A 17,059-nucleotide genomic window follows, 5' to 3' on the forward strand; every position below is an offset into this window, starting at 1 on the left:
TCCAGTTATGGCACAAAACAATGGACAAATACAGAAACCTGCTGACGCTGTTAAATAGAAAATGAACAATAATAAAGAATAAAAAGGCTGTTAACATGTTTTCAGATATGATGCGAGTACACGTGACCCACCCGTTTGCCCGTCCCTCTTCCAACAGGCGGGTGTGCCTCCGCTGCCTGTCGGATGGTGCAAACCATCAGCTCTATCAGCGCACTTTCCTGCCTGTCTGACAGCACTGCAGAGTGGGAGAGAATCCGGGAAAGAGTGAGAAAGACACAAACAGGAAAATGTATAACAATGCAGAGATATGGGAGACGCCAGGGGATTTTATAGAGAACAAGAATTTATTTCATCATCTCCTCCTGCTGGTTTCCAGAACATGATGTGAGGCAGCCAAAAGGTAGCGAACAAGCTTCAAGAGAGAAGAACAGCGGGAGTCTTACGTTCTTCTCCCTGCACAGGCTCCTCCAGCAGAAGTTCAGTCATACACTCCCAGTCCTTCAGCAGCTCTTGAGAACTTTCCCACAGTGAGTCTACCAGATATGCTGCATGCTCATGGAGCTACACAAGCAAGAAAAACACATTCATATATCAGCTTTAAATGTACGGCACTGTGAAAAAAAGGAACTCATTGTACTTAAGTGTCTTGCAAGTTTAGATGCACAAATTTGTGACGAGTGCAGACGTCTGACCTCACTCTCCAGAAAAAACAGCACGAGCATGCGGATGAGGTTTCCGTTCGGACTGCTTCTCCCTCTGCGTTTAGCCAGGGCTTCTTCTGCCTGTGGGTCATGACGACTGAACAACCTGACGGGGAGAAGGAGCAAGAGCAAAAGATACAAATCAATCCAGCTCAAAAAATATATACTTCAGAGATTTTTTTTTTCCAAGGTGGGAGAAACAAAACATCAAGGTTCGACTCACTTCCTATGAAGGAACTCTCCAGCTGCAACAGCCACTGGTCTGTGAGCAGAGTAAACTAGGTGGTATACGTTCTCACAGTCCTCGTTGGACAAAGCGTCTTCACTGCCCCTGCAACAGACAAACCTCAGCTCAGCTCAGCGCACACACAGACACACACACACACACACACACACACGCTGCATGTGCAGTTTTCATTTCTGTGTTGCATAAATTATTTTTTTAGAGCATTGAGAAGTGCACAGCCAGCGTTTTCTGAAAGAAAAAAAAACATGTAATGTGGAAACTTGCACTAATTGAGACAATATTTATAGCTCAGTATAATTCAACTTAGGCTCTGTTTGGTCTGACATCCAGGCATATTGATCAGTTACAGTGAAAACATCTTGATAACTAATCCTCAATAAGAACTTTTCTAAAAACACGATTATACACTCGATAGAGACCTGAAAAATAGTTTGATTTCAGGTATGTGCAATAAACAGTGACCATGGAGGGGGGGGGGCTACAGATGCTGAATATTGTTTTTATTAATCCATCCAAAGGCTTTAAAACTTGACTGTGGTTGGCCCAAAGGAGGGAGGAGCAGGCGGGGCTGAAACATGAGAGCGAAAATAGCTGGATTGAAGCTGAAGGTCTATGAAAGGGATAGGCTGAGGACACTGGAGATTACAGACAGTATAGAAAACAATGTGTAAAGACAAACATCTGAAAAGCTTGTCATGTATAATAATGTGTTTCATTATCTCTATATTAAAATGTAAAAATCATGTCTTAACATTCAGATTCGGTCTGGGTGAAGTCGCCTTATAATCCGATCAAGACTGTATTTTGATTCAGTATGCTTATGTGGAAAGAAACAGAGAAGCATGAAAGCTACTTACTGCAGGATGAGCGTAACCAGTCTGATGGCTTCGACAGCCACATCGTACTCCTTATCTAGTGTCATTGACACTATCCGATCCTGTCAAAGACATGAGATCAATGAGCGGAAACCCAATAGGGGATAAAAGAAGTCTCCATAAATGTTTCTCAAATTTGCAGTTGATTCATGCCAGTACTTTTTGTTTTGCAGTTACCTTAAAGCGATTGGTGAAAAGCTCTAGCTTGGGGAACAGCTCTCGGTTTGTGTAGAGGTTCTGCAAAGCTTTCAGGCACTTCAGACGCACCTCTCCTTGCTGAGAAAAGAGACACATCAAGCTAAGCAAACATCTCAAATAGAAGCAAATTGCTGTGGGTTTGTGTTGGTGCAAAAAGAAAAATCACTGCAGACTGTGAAACAACTCAGGAGTATGAAAAAGAAAGAAGAGAGGTGCTGCACTCACCCGGTCATGTAGTGTCCAGCCCACATATTTCAGGTAACTGTCATTAAGAAACGCATCACTGTACATCTTCATCCACACTCCGATCTCCTCAATACAGATGGCTCGGATCTCAGCAATTGCGTCCCTAAGAAATAAAATGTCATCGTGTGTCAATTTCGTCTAAATCAATGTTCTAAAATATTTTATTCAGACTTGCATCGAAAAGCACAAAACTAATAGAAACTGTACCTGTAGCGATGCACAAAGATGCCCTTGAAGATGGAGTTCATCATGTTCTCTATTTCATCTTGGTTTTCTTGCAACTGCACGAAGGAAAACACAAAGTTATTGAAAAGGCTGGAAGTATTGCAACATTTGTTGTAAAAGTTGTACCAAACGCAAGCTGACCTCTTTCCTCTTTTGTAGCAGCAGTTCCAGCTTCTCGTTGGCTCGTTTGCCGGCTATCTTGTTCCTCTCTGCCTCGTACTGTCTCTGAGTGTTGTCCTGGTGAATGCTGAGGTTCAGCGCTACGTTTACCAGCGCTGTCATCAGCTTCATGGCTATGCAGAGATGGAAACAAACACGGAAGGCTCAACAATACGCGCATGCACACGGGGCCTCGTACACCTTGACTCATGAGCGATTCCCCTTCGCATTAAACACGCTGCTGTTACCTGCAAGCGTGGACGTGTGTCTGAAGGCTCGCACTTGAGAGTCCGACAGTCCGGTGAGGAGGGAGATCACCGTGTCCATCATGTACTCGTCGTAGATGATGCTGTACTGACACTGGCGGATCAGAACACTGATGAACTCGCAGAAGTTGTAGCGGAACTTTTTCCACATGGGCCCGGGCATGGTAAGAGGATAATCCCCGCTGTCCTGTAGCGAAAACAGTGATCGGGGGTGATTGTGCAATCCTCCATCTGGCTACAAGGCTCCATGAAAATCACACCATCATTCATTTCAAGATCCGTGAGTTTGTGAAATCTCCTGTCCAGGCATGCTGGGAAACTTCATGATTTACGGAGGTTTGTAAAAGAGTCATAATTTCAACAGAAAAATAGAGATGTCAGATTTATCTGGTGTTAGATAAACAATTTAAGCCAAAACCAAGGCCGGCTGGTTACATCATTTCATGGAGCTCTTGCAGGAGCTTGAAATGAATGATTGTCTTAAAATCAAACCAGTGATGTCGAAATACTATGAGACAACATAATATAATAATCTGTGTATGCTTCTGTATAGTTGCGTTTGCATTTTGAGTTCTTCATTTATTTGTGTCCAAGTGATCAGATTTATCTCCACATGTCTATCCAGTCATGACAGAGAATTGTTCACAACATTTTCTTTGCCCTCCTTGTAATAACACTATAGGACCTGGTAAGAACGCTGACCCTGTCTGTCTAAATCAGTCTTAACAAAGTCTAATCTTTAGAGGAGTAAAGAGTCCTTTATAACAATTTTTTTGGGGTCATTATATAAAAATATACTTGGATATATTTCTACTTGAATGCATGTACAATATGTCTCCAATTTAAAAGACAAGGAGACTAACCACAGAGACAGCTATTGAACTTTTTGTTAGGGCCAATGGTGAAAATGAGTCTAACGCCTCTGTGTCAGATTGTGTGATGTCCTCTCTGTGACACAGATGTGAGTGGTGAGAGCTTTACAGGACTGTTCCCACTAACACCAACATGGCTGTAATTTTGTGGTCGGCAGTAAGAGTATATCTGTTACTAATGAACAGATTATTATAAAGAGCAGAAGTATTGTAAGCTGTTCAATGTGTATTTGTGGCGAGAAGATGGCTGCAAAAAATGCAAATATGACAACCAAAGTAATGATTGTAAATTGTTGGAGTGACCTACAAATGTGAAATACACCTTATTAGACAGAAAACGGGTGTATTGAAAGAACATGTGACTACATTGATAGTTTTGCAGTATATTATATACCGCAAAACTGCATTTATCTGCACCTTGTAAAAGACTAACCTCGTCAAACTCCTCAGTCATCTTACGAATGATTTCTGCGTTCTGCATGTTCCTGAACATCTCGATCCTCACGGTACCTGGTTACAAGAAAAATAAAAAATAAAAAAATAAATAAAAGGCACAATTGTTTTTCATCCAGCAAAGATCCTCACACATTCACAAACCAGTGAAGACATCTCACCTTTGCAGCCAGAGCACTGGATGAAGAAATTGATGAGGTCAAGTAGTGCCAGATCTCTGTCCTGTTTATACGATTCGATCCACTCGTCCACCACCGACTGTGAACACACACAAACGAAACGGTGGAGGCTGAGAAGTGTGCAAAACTAGTACAAATATACAGAGGAGCAATCTTAAAAAAATATCCAATATTTTCAAATCTAAGTCCGATCTAAACAAAACATTGTATGTAAAATAATATTTGACAGGTTCATACTTGAGTTGGGAACTGACTGTGAATAAAAACCACGGGGACGTTCTCCCACCTGCATGGCACTCTTTCCCAGTTTGACCACCTCAAAAAGGGTGACGGGGTCTCCGCCATCTCCGTTGTGTTGAGCTATGCCGTTTGCTTTCCCTCGCCCTCTGGCCACACTCGTGGTCTTGTCTGTCGGTGACTTCCGTGGCTTCTTATTGGCCGTCTGTGACACGATGGATATCAATTAGGGACAAACACCACCATGAACATAAGTGTGGAAACATATAAAACAATTCCAAAAGAGCAACATACAAAATCGATGTGTGCAGCAGACTTTGTTTTAATTCATTAAAGCACTCTCTGGTAGTGCAGATTCATACCACTGGTTGTTTTCCGGGCCTCCCTCTTTTCTTCTTGCCTTTCACCTCCGATTCTTCGATCTCACTCATGTTCATACTTAATGCCACTCCGTCTGTTGCTCCAGACTCATTGGATGAGTCCCTAAAAGAGCAAAAGGCAGACGATTTAATAGAATTTGACATACTTTGTTTGCAAACATTCCTAAACACTGAAGTTCGCCACTCACTGCAGGACGGGGAGCTCCGAGGTGATCATCCTGGTCGGCGAGGGGAGCTGATGACCTGTGCAGCTCTGTTCGTGTGTGTCTTCAAGACTGAGTGTGTTTCAGGTGTGCAGACAGGGGGTACAATACGGCAGGTCTGAGGGGGGAAAGGTCTGGAAGGGCAGGGAGGAGAGGCTCCACGATGGACTGCACCGAGCTTACCGGCACTCAAGTCTCTTCAGCTCCTGGAGAAAACTGACAGACACAAAGAAAACGAGGATTAGAATTTCAATGTCATCACACATTAATGAGTAACATCCAATAAATGCACACCCTTTACTTTGTGCAACCTTTTAGCATCAGTTTACAAGTAGACAGGGAAACTGGTAATATTAATAGCCAAGTAAATGTAAGAAATCACAGGACATTATTAATAATCATCATAAATACACCAGTAACATATCACTCATACAGTTTCAACATGAAGGAAATCCTAACATTTTGTAAAATATATAAATCTTACATTCTGATGTATAAAGATTCAGTGTCCAAAGAGCATCAGCCATAAAATGTCAGTGAATTTAGAGACACAATTCAATTTTTCACTCCTGCCTCTCCAAAAAAGGTTTTTTGAAATGGGGAAAGGAGGACACCAACTGGTCAATCTGAGAACTACAACAGCAAAATAATGTGGGTCTGGCGGGGAGGATTTGTACATAAAAGAGTTGATGTAAAACAATTTCAGCACCAAGCAGATAAAACTCTTCAAGAACAGACAATAAATCAGTCCAGGAAGGTTTCTGGGCAAAAAAGAAAATTTAAATAAAAGTTGATCACAATTTCAAAAATGTCATAAAAGTTAAGAAATAAACCTGCAACAAATTAGTCATAATCCAGTTGAAATAACATTATGGACTGTTCGAGAAAAAAAAATATTCCAGTAGAATATAACATTAATTATTGTATAATAACAATAATACATCTAAGATTGAATTATGGTTGCAAATTAAAATAAATCCAAAATTCTTTTTAAGTCCTCAGTGACATAATTTGTTAATAGGAACTGACAGATTTGTTAATTATAACTGAAGTTGTTGACCTCTTCATATGCTAATGAGAGCAAAGAGCAGAGGGCGAGCAATACCACACTCAACCAAAAGAGGCAGTATGATCCACAAAGTCCTCTGCCCAAAGTCTATCTCCAAACTGCTTAATTGGGTTTTAACTGGAAAAAGTGGGTCGAGAAAAATCAGCCAGGACTCATTTAAGCCGCAGCTCAGTTCTACTGCACTTCTGTGTGCCCACAAAGTGTTTTAAAAGGGTGTATTTTCCCCTGAGTGTGTGTGAGTGCATGCGTGTGTGTTTGAAAGTAGGTCTGGGCAACAGTAGGGGGCAGGCTAAGAGAGTGTGTATTTAAATACTGTCTTCCACACTGTTTGTACTGTGAAATAACACGGGCAGGAGAGCCCCCTGTTTCACAAGGCGCGCGCACGCGCGAACGCACACACGCACACACACGCACGCACGCACACACAATCATTGTTCTTCTCACACAGCCAGGCCGTCATCTGAACAAACTGTGAGACTGTGTGAAAGGGAATTAAGGGCCACAGTCAGAACAGAGTTTAATGTTAAAGTCTGAAATACTGTGGAGCCTCCAGTTATAATGTTTAGTGATAAAAAACACACATTTCAAAACTTTCTCAGCCAGTATTGAAAAGAGACATCAGCTGTTTGAAACTGTAGTTTCAATCTGCTTACATGCAAACATTTTCAATTGATTTTGCAGTTTGACATTCTTGCATCACAATGACAGACAGTGACGCTGTGATTACATGCACAGTATATTCCTTAAGCAAAACTCTGAGACTCTTAACAAGGACATCAAATCCCTGTAATCGCTGTATTTCTGTAAACTGGATCTGGTTTACTGCAGACATAAGCAGAGTTTAGGGAGGTGAAAACTGACAACCGCTAAAGAACAGGGAACGGTAGCTCAAAAGTTATGCTGTAAGCCACACTTGAATCTTAAGGTGCCGCTTTTAGGTCAAAGCAATTGAGTCTTAGAGTTGTAACTGCAGTGAAGTATAGATTAACTGCTTTGTGTACTGATGATTGTTACCAGAGCATAACATATTTGAATAAACATGATAAAGGCAAATAGTGACCAGCACCACTAAAGCCTGCTTACTTCTGTTTCTAGAGATTATATAATGTGCATGTCTTTTCTTTCTTTCTTTTTTTTTTTTTTAAACAATTCAAGACACAAATTCATGCACTAAAAAAAAAAAAATTATATTCCTGCCACTACTGATTGAGCGGCTTCTCTGCACAAATGGCGAGTAGCAGAATTGTGCAAACATTGGAACAAAGACAAATAGCAAACCGCAGAGGGTTTGAACAGAAACACTGATGGAAAGAGAAGAGGAAAACTTTTCTCTGCAACGTAGGCGGGAGCTGAGTGACAGAAAATCAGCTTGAAATTGACAGGGTGATGACCAAATTTGTAGCTGGTAATTAAGTGTTTAATTGTGTGTAATTATCTAAAGCCATAGGTCAGACTTAGACAGCCAATAGAAAAGTATAGTTCAAAGATATTTAAAGTAACCCACTGAGGCGGCACACAAAGAGATGATAGCCAGTGATCACAATCCCTTAGATCCCTTATGCAATATTATTTATTTTCATGTATACTATGTTTTTTAATGTAATTTCTTTCCATTTTACAATGAAGTATGTTTTGAAGGTGGAAGACACCACATAAAGAGTGAAACCGTACAGTTAAGCTGGGGGTACATGAGATTTATGGGGAAAAAAAAACAAAGCCACATTAATGCAACCTCGAATGACTGATGGCATAAAACAGTGGGATCCTGCAACTGTGTAATGTCACCACCACCCCAACCGCTACTATTAGAAACACCACCGCCTCTCTGCACTTTACAAACTGTTATATCTCAGTTACTGTCACTTTCATTTTTCTTTCTAATATGCTTCTGCTTCCCTTTCATCAAAAGATTATCCTCCAAAGGGACAGAAGCCAAATTCATTTGAATCAAATCTCTCACACACGTATATGTATATGTATATGTATATGTATATGTCCATTATTGACCAACAACTAAATGATGGCTTTGCTCATTTTCTCAACACTCCAGCACTCTCTCCAGCTTTCTGACACCGACACAAACACACATGCGAGAGTGTAGCAGCTTCAACAGGAGGCTATGAATAATTTGCAGTGAGTCTCCTCAACTACTCCTCAGTTTTGGAGGACAGGAAGAAAGCTGCCAACTGCATCCACTTTGCACCTGTCAGGGCCTTTCTCAGTTCATGCGACACCACTGGCATGAACCCTGCAGATAGAAGAGACGAAACAAGACAATCAACTATGTACACACAATATGTTTTGGTTTTTTTTAAACTGTGTGTCAGTATTTATTTCTTCCTTTGCACCTACACAACTCAGAATTACAATCATCACCACATCTGCCACCTCTCAGCTTCTTGGTCATTGTAAACTATTAAACACTCACAGTTAAAGTCGGATGGTCTGAACATGTATTTGGCAGGAATAGGAAAAGACTCAGCACCTACATTGGACAGGTAAATAAAATGAAAAATGTGGCCGTTGATGAAAACCACTCGAGGGGCTGAATAACTCAAATACAGCCGTCAAGAAGATATGTAACATTCCCACAAAACTCATAATTCAGATGATGGCAAAATGTTTTTAAACCAAAATCAATTAATGTTACAAACACTAATACGGCTGCCAAGAGAAGCTTTTCCTCCAGGCTACATAAATACAGACTGTTGCTTTACAGGTAGCTGGTCATAGGGCAGCGTCTCCACTTGAAGTGTTTCACAACATTTGCTCTGGCACGCCAGACGGTGGGGCAGAGAAGAGGTGCGTGAGTAAATGTTATCTTGGGGGGGAGTCAAACAAGATCAGAGGCGCTTGATAGCTTTAGAAAACTGTTGAGAAACTCCCAAAGCTTGTACTGAATGAATTACACCATGAACAAGTTGAATCAAACTCCAGTCGTAATGACATTTTGGACCGATATTTCATGCACAGCCGCTAAAGAAGCCAACATTTTTGTCTAGTTTATGGGGAACATCGTGAAATTTTCTGCAATAAATTATGTTGTGGGAGACGTTACTTGCCGCACGGCGGTGTGGCGGTTAGCACACTCTCCTCACGGCGAGATAATCCCCAGTTCAAATCTTGGGGATTACCAAGAGTCACGATGTGAGCATGTTTGTAGTGACAGAAATCTTTGGCCCAGATTAACAGTCTCAACTGGTTACATAACTCTGCTGTGTGATGAGAAATCATACCAGAATCTCCCATAGGGCCAGACTGTGGTGTAGTGGTTAGTGCTCTCGCTTCAGTCACTGGTTCAAGTGCTGGCTTTGAGGCCTTACTGTGTGTGGAATATGCATGTTCCCCCTGTGCATGCATGGAATTCTTTTCAGCCCCAAGATGTGGTTGAGAAAGTGATTTTGTTGAGTCTAAAATGTTTCCAAACAAAGGATATTGATTACAAGTTCACTACAACATATTGAAAATAATTGAATACTTCAGAAATTGTTTCCAACAGTGACCGCCAAAGAAATCAACAATAAAAACGATAACCCTCGGTTAGTCAATCTGTGTCCGTGCCGACTACACGCAGGTACCCAAAGGATATTCAGCCTGTAACTGCAGCCAGTCATGCTGAAACAGAAAAAAGGATCGGCAGCGCAGTTATGACAGCTGCATCCAAGACACTTTAACAAATCCTTAATGTTTAACTATCTGTGGCCTGCCGAGTCACTGTATTCTCAGTGTGTATGAGCGCGTGTGTGTGTGAATAACAGGATGTGAGTGTGTGTCTATTCAAGAACGAGCGCAAGACGGAGAGACAACGAGCGAGCATCTGAGAACCACTTAACATGCATGACATGTTCTCTGGGAGGCAGGCCGGTGTTGCTATAGCAACTAGTGTGGGTCATAAGCCCAGCGGTGGTGGCATATTTGATTGGCTGAGCTCAGACAGGAGGGACCACATGGAGTTGTAAGGGGGGTGGGGACAAGAACATAATGGGACCATGAAAATGTGACGTAAAGACTTTTACAGGACTCCGGTGTGAAAAGTTGTTTTCTTCCTGGCTCCGTTCTCTTGTTGGCGCTTTATATACTGAAGCTCCTTGCAAATCTAAAATTACCTTGGTGGGTCGTTTTAATTGACACAATCGAGGGGATGACTGATTTTTCTTTTTTTTTTTTTTAGATCCCCTTGAAAATATCTAAAAACCTTGAACTTGTGCCACCTCTTTTGGATGTTAGGTAGCATGTTTGGTGTGACGAGAAGAAAAAGCTAAAATCTGTATTAACGTACATCTAATGCTATGTTAAGGTTGCCCCAAAAAAGGGTTTACGTGGAAAGAAAGAACAAAAAGATTGAGCGATCCAGCCCTTCATGCTCTGCCATTTTCCAGTGTCATTACCTACCATTACTTATTTATAATATAAACTTTGAAATTCACAGTGTGCAGATACAAGGTTTCTCAATGTTTTGGTGTTATTCTCTGGAATAGTTATATCAATTATAGTGCTGTCAAAAATAATGCATTAATTTGAAACATTTAACTCGTTCAATTTTTTTTATGTAATTAATGCAGTTTTGTTTACTACCGTTTTTTTTTAACTCCCTTACCGGAGCGGCATTAGCAGCGTCTCTGGGCACAGCAACGTGACAACAGAGCAGCACAATACCGAGTGGAATAACATTAAGGCAGAAAGTTTCACTTTAAAAAGGTACCTGACGGCTGATTGAGAAAGTGAAAGTCATTAGTTTTACTTTGTAAAGCCAAATTTAACGATCACAGAAGTAATCCTGCAGCAAAACAGCAGGTTGCCATGTTGGCTGACCAATAGCCACCAAACTGCTTGAGCTGGATGGAGGAAATACTGGCAAAGAAAATATTAATTTCTCCTCTATCTCTTTTTCCCTGGCTCACCTCTATACTGTGTGTGTGTGGACATTACACTACATTATTGCCACTTTGTTCAGATAACTTTGTTTCTAGAAATATTAAAATTCTCAAAGTGGTGGACCTGCACTCTAACAAAACCCAGACTTATGTTAGATGTTTATTAGTTCATTTATGTTTTTATTATTTTGCTGATCTTGGAGAGGAACAGTTTCACACAAAGCTAAAAGAACATTATAAAAAATAGTCTTTGAATTTAAAAACAGTATGTGTGTTGAGTCGACATTCATTTTGTGGTTTTCCCTCAATAAATATCCATTACAAGCTTCAGTAGAAAAAAAAAGTGATCAATTTATTACAGAACATTGTGCAATTAATTAGTAAAATAATTTTTTTTAATTGATTGACAGCACTAAAAATGGAATATATTTCTGATTTAAAAATAGAATTAAAACTATACTGAATCATGACAACCATTTTAATAGTCATATGAAGATCTTCTGTAGCTACATGGGTAAAATTTGGATTATTGGTATAAATTTTACACTGATAGATTTATTTATTTTCTATCTTGTGAACTTTTTTCTTAACAAAAATGTAAATATGTTTCTAATAAGAGTGTATATGTTGCTTCTATCCATCCATCCATCCATTTTCTCTCGCTTATCGGTTTCCGGGTCGCGGGGGTGGCAGTCTGAGCGCTGTCACCCAGATCACATTGCACCGATTAGCCCACGGGAAATGTAGCTTCTATTGTATAGATAAAATATATTGAAATGTTTTCTGTATAGTATGGAGGCAAAGCACATTTTTTGATTCAAAAACAGATGGAGAATGATAGTGTATACAGCTCCATGAAAGTTTCAGTGTGAATCAAATTGTATTATATAATTGTATTTTATTTACTATTTAACCAATTTTTTTTTCCAACTATTTAACATAAATGCCTTCATTGCAGGTGAAGTTATTCTCCCTATAATGTATTTAATTTCTCTGAATTTGCTGTTTTAAGCTTATTTTATAAGAACAAATACTAAACTACTAACCATATTGGATAAATACATTTCAACACGTATTTCACTTTTGATAAGAAATATCAGCATCAATCATTTGCATGTGACTCTCCATTTAATTTATTGTATCTGTATCAAGTCTCTCAGTTATAAACTTATGTATTAAGACAAAATCTGCTTGCATTTTCAGGCAGGAAGCCTATTCTTGTCTTACAGCACCTTTCAGAATGTGCAGTGCTATCACCTGAAGATGAAGTGAAATGACAGCAAAGGAAGGTGCTGTTTGTTTGTATGGGAGGTTCACGGAGCGACTTGCAGCGATTAAAATGTGGCAAGTTTCACAGTCCTCTCTCGCCAGTTACATTTTTAGTAAAGAATCAAACCATGCTTTCTGTGGACGCCACCATAAGTCCCAGAGTGAAGGGAGAACAAGTACAGACTTGCGAGGGAGTTTGGTAACAACAGGTGTTGCCATGTTGGCGCTATTGCTGTGAGGGAACATCCAAGCAAACATTAACCTGCAACTATGTTCCTGCAACGTCTGCCTTGCTTTCAATCAAAAATACTTGCTACAGTGAGCTCGTAGTGAGAGTTTTCATCTTCCACTGAAGATTGGTAAACAGAAATCTCCTTTTGTTTTTAAGGAGTCATTGTTTTGCTGCTCAAACTGGACTTCCTGGTTAACATTCCAGGTCAAGACTGGTTCCCAACACAACAGGAAACCAACCTGAGTAAATACTAATACAACAATGTGTTTTATTGCTTCCCTACGCCTGGTTTACTGCAGCCACTGAGACAAGAAACAAGCAATCATCATTATTTTATTTTGCAGCAATCATCCAACAAGCTGAATGTAGAATTCTTCCAGTATTCCTAAAATTATCATTGCAAAAAACAAAACAAAACTTAAATTAAATAAAACTTATTTTTTTGCAGTTCATCATGTCTCAAACCAGCCTTTCTGGAAAATATTACCTCTCCATTTCTTGTTTTGTGTGTGTGTTTCTACTAATAAGCCTCGTGTTGTATTTGATTTATATTCCATATAACGTAAGATCGTTTTTAAAAGTCCTTCCAGTCAACTGATGTCAGATGAGAGGGCGGATCCGTGTTGCAGCGCTTGTACAAGTGTCCCAGACAGATGCGCTCGTAAAACCACAAAGCCAAACGGCTGTCATCAGTTTACATCTTGAAACTAATGACAGACTGTGAACAGGTCTACACCGAGGATGATAAATGCATGACTGCGCCTGAGCGTTTACAGCTTATCCAGCTTGTGATATTCAGAGTAATAAGTCATGTCTAATATTAAAAGCAAAACCTTGACACAAATGCATTAATCAAGTTTTCGAAAGCACTATTCAACTTCACCCATACTAATGTTTCTCATGGCCACTCCAACAGGGAAAGCTTTATTTTTGTAGTGTAGCATCTGATGTGGACAAACTCAATTTTATAATGAAATTTGTAATGTTATTTCTGTCTCCAGGCAATACAATCCCACAACTTTCAAGAAGGAAATAAACAGATTAAATAAACAACATTTTCAGTAACACCAGAAAAGTCCTTCACAAGCTGGGAAAAATAAAAAAAATAAATAAAAAGCTTTGTACCAAAATAACAGCTGCAACATTTGAGCACGGCCACAAACAGCCTCTTACAATGCAATTTAAGCAATCCACAAGGGGAGTTGCTCTCTCCTTTTAGATGGTGTTTGTACGAGGAGATCAGAGAAAGCAGGGTCACTCTCACTACCTTGCAACTGCAGCTGGTAATGATTCAGAAGCACTTGTTATGATGACACTTGAGCAGTGTGGATGCCAGCAGTATGCGGCTCTGACAAACAATGCTTAAGCACCACTTCTCTCAAGGTAGGTCCCCATTGAAACGTAGTGCAAAATATTGGCAGCTTTGTTGAAATGCTATTATCACCTCCATAGCCAAATACCTGGTGTCGGGATCGTCTAAAGTTGTGTTTCAGCTGATCCCTTTGATTGCTTGTTATCTATCTATAAATGAGTCCATTTTAATTCTTTATGTACAGTTATATTTTTCTTTTAACTGCATCATCACACTTTATTGGTGTGTGACATTGCTCAGCACAAAAAGAAAACAAAAAATAACACATTAAAATACAAAACTCCAATCAGATTATCCACCCAAGGCTGCCAAAACAAAAACAGCCGGAAAGAGAGCCTACAGCTGACAGTTTATCTGGAGCACCAGGAAATTTAGATTTTGGCCTGAGGGGCATTCAGGACTCCTGCGAGAAGCCACTCTGACTTCTGGTAATATAACAAGAAAAAAATCCAATATAATCCTAGTTTTTCCCAAAAACTATCTGGTCTTGACTGTTCGTTAAAACTGCAGAAGATGTAATTTAAAGAATAAATTAACAGAATAAACAGAAATTAGGCATTTATGCTTTAACCAACCTTACAAATTCAACTAGCTGTCCCACATGTTTTGTATTTTTAACTACAGTATCTCTCATTTAAATGAATCTATCAAAACTGGTCGAGCCGTTTGGAGTTACACTCTCCCTAATTGTTCCAAGGTTTGTAAACACCACTAAGATAACTTACTAGGCTGTAACAAGAGGTGGATTGCTGCTTTGACCTCATGGAAATTCTGGGGTTGTAAGCATTGTCTATGGAAAACTCTGCTAGCACAGTTAAACACAGAGCACTGCACACACTCTTGCTGCTGTTTTGGTCCCTGCTGGGCAATTCTTCTGACAGCTAGAACTTGCACTGCATCTGCTATAATTGGCCATTATCTCCAGAGACATAAGTGTGCTTCCAACACTCGGCTACAACCGTGCTTTAAGAAATAAAATAAATAAATAAAAAGGCAAGAATACATTACCAACTACTAACATTAAGAATTAAGAGGCAAATAGAGATTTCCCACACACGGCATACTCCTATGTGTTGCTATCAATAAAGTCGATCTGGACTCACATGCTATTTCTGGCTCTGCAGTCAATATAACAGCATAACTGAGAGAAAGGACAAAAACCCGGAGTCGTGAAGGAAAGGTGCACTTGCTGTTTGTATTACTCGAGTCTGGAGAATGAGTGGAGTCAACAATAAAGATATGAGACAGTGATTTTCCATTACAGAGCAAAGCCAGCTTATTAACAAGTCCTGCTGTGGCCACTGATGAGAAAAATATGTAAATGGATTAAATGAGATTCGTGGCTCCGCACAGAAAGAATGAAATACAAATGAAAACAGCATAAATGAAAAAAGAATTTTTTTTTTTTTTTTTTTAAATGGCTGTTTGAGAGACAATGGATGTTCTGTTAATCAAGCAACAACTTGTAATTAGCCCGTTTATCTCCCCACAGTATTTATACGCTGCCTCAGGTGAGCAGATGGCACAAAGCACAACATCACATTAAGCTGCTGGTGAAAACATGAACAGATTTGAATACCACAGAGGCACCGAGGGTCAAAGAGGCTCGAAACGATGCAACACTTGTGAAGATGAGACTTCATTATGGCTGTATCAAGTGTGACAGGATAGTATAAACAGTATATTTTAAGACATCTTTGGACAATTTCAATAAATTGTATGTTCATTTTCTCCATAGTGTGGATATGAATGCTGCCTCAAGCCTTGTGAATCTGAGCCTTTTTGAGAGTTGCAGAGCAGAAATTAGAAAAATAAACTTTAGGTCAGTATTCAGACTGGAAACTGGGGGAAGACGGCGGGGTGCCCTGTGCAATGCTAGCATAAAGAGTTTTATCATTGCTTTTATCCAAGAAAATAATTCACAGACTGAAAGTTGTTTGAGTATACTTAAAAAGCGATAACACAGAACAGCTTTACTCTTCAGTTTATACTCATGAAAAGCTAGTGGAACAAAACTTTTGTTAGATGTCTCCACATTTTTTTCTTCCATCCAAATTTTAACAATTGTTATGAACTAAAACTCTGAAGCCATTTTTTTTCCCCTCTCGAGGAAGTGACGCAAGAATCACAGGTTTCGGGAGATGCAGAGAGCAGCATAACATTAATAATAAATCTAGGTAGACTCAAAGCCACACACTCAAATGTTGATGCCAGATGACTGACTAAAACCCAACTACAAGAAAGCTGACCCGGTTTTATTATAGCCCGACTGAAGAAAGTTCATCTGAAAGAAGCATGGCTCCTTTGCCCTTTATATTACAGCTGCAAGCTCAGAAAAAGTGCCACTCCACATTGCTTGAGTGGCACAGGGTAAAGCTGCTTAACTTTGTTTCTCCGGTCTCTGTACAGTGTGCAGGCGGCTCGCTGAGCTGCCGTTACAAGAAGCTCAGGCTGAGGCGGATTAACTTTTCCACCCCACTTTGTGCAACAATGCAGAAGCCGCATTTATTAAAACCCGATCGAATGATTTTGTCAACACAAATTGACGTCACCCCTATAAAAGCGCTTGTCTTTACAAGGCTGGTTTCCGTGGCAACGCACTCAGTACGATATCGCAAATAAAGTAATTTTCTGCTCAGCAGCCATTTACCACTTTTCATTATTTTCTCAAAAGTGATTCATCTCGACGCTTTCAGCTTGGGGAGAATTTGACCTAAATCAGCCTCGGCTGTTATCTGTAACTGTAAACCAAACCACAGATCTTCTTACTGCCAGACTGTGGAGCCTGCAATGTGCTTTTAACACCACGCTTTATGAAGGCATTAAAATCTTATAAGGAGGACAGGGCAGGCTGAGGTGTCTGCTCTTCTCTCAGCTATGATTCTTGCCTGAAGCAAGCTGGATCCTGGAAGGTGAACTCTGGACACCTCGGGAAAGCAGGCTAGTTTAGTCTGGATGGATTTAAATGGATTCAATTAACTTCAATGTTAATGGACTCAGTG

At 39.9% G+C, this 17,059-nt stretch overlaps 1 protein-coding gene across 1 annotated transcript in view; it reads right to left on the reverse strand.

Moving 5' to 3' along the window:
- The window catches only part of stag1a (STAG1 cohesin complex component a), a 42,057-nt gene that overhangs the window by 8,844 nt on the left and 16,154 nt on the right, over window positions 1-17,059 (reverse strand). Inside the window, exons 2-16 of the mRNA XM_080480483.1 lie at window positions 5,227-5,457; window positions 5,021-5,141; window positions 4,708-4,863; window positions 4,404-4,500; window positions 4,223-4,299; window positions 2,900-3,104; window positions 2,634-2,785; window positions 2,475-2,548; window positions 2,247-2,370; window positions 2,001-2,099; window positions 1,806-1,885; window positions 925-1,032; window positions 693-807; window positions 444-561; window positions 132-235 (exon numbers count right to left, since the gene is read on the reverse strand). Coding sequence (XP_080336609.1) covers window positions 132-235; window positions 444-561; window positions 693-807; window positions 925-1,032; window positions 1,806-1,885; window positions 2,001-2,099; window positions 2,247-2,370; window positions 2,475-2,548; window positions 2,634-2,785; window positions 2,900-3,104; window positions 4,223-4,299; window positions 4,404-4,500; window positions 4,708-4,863; window positions 5,021-5,141; window positions 5,227-5,255 — 1,659 coding nt within the window. The 5' untranslated portion in view covers window positions 5,256-5,457. The remainder of the gene's footprint in view (window positions 1-131; window positions 236-443; window positions 562-692; window positions 808-924; window positions 1,033-1,805; window positions 1,886-2,000; window positions 2,100-2,246; window positions 2,371-2,474; window positions 2,549-2,633; window positions 2,786-2,899; window positions 3,105-4,222; window positions 4,300-4,403; window positions 4,501-4,707; window positions 4,864-5,020; window positions 5,142-5,226; window positions 5,458-17,059) is intronic.

This window comes from Lipophrys pholis, assembly GCF_963383615.2.
Source record: "Lipophrys pholis genome assembly, chromosome: 14".
NCBI classification, from domain to species: Eukaryota; Metazoa; Chordata; class Actinopteri; order Blenniiformes; family Blenniidae; genus Lipophrys; species Lipophrys pholis.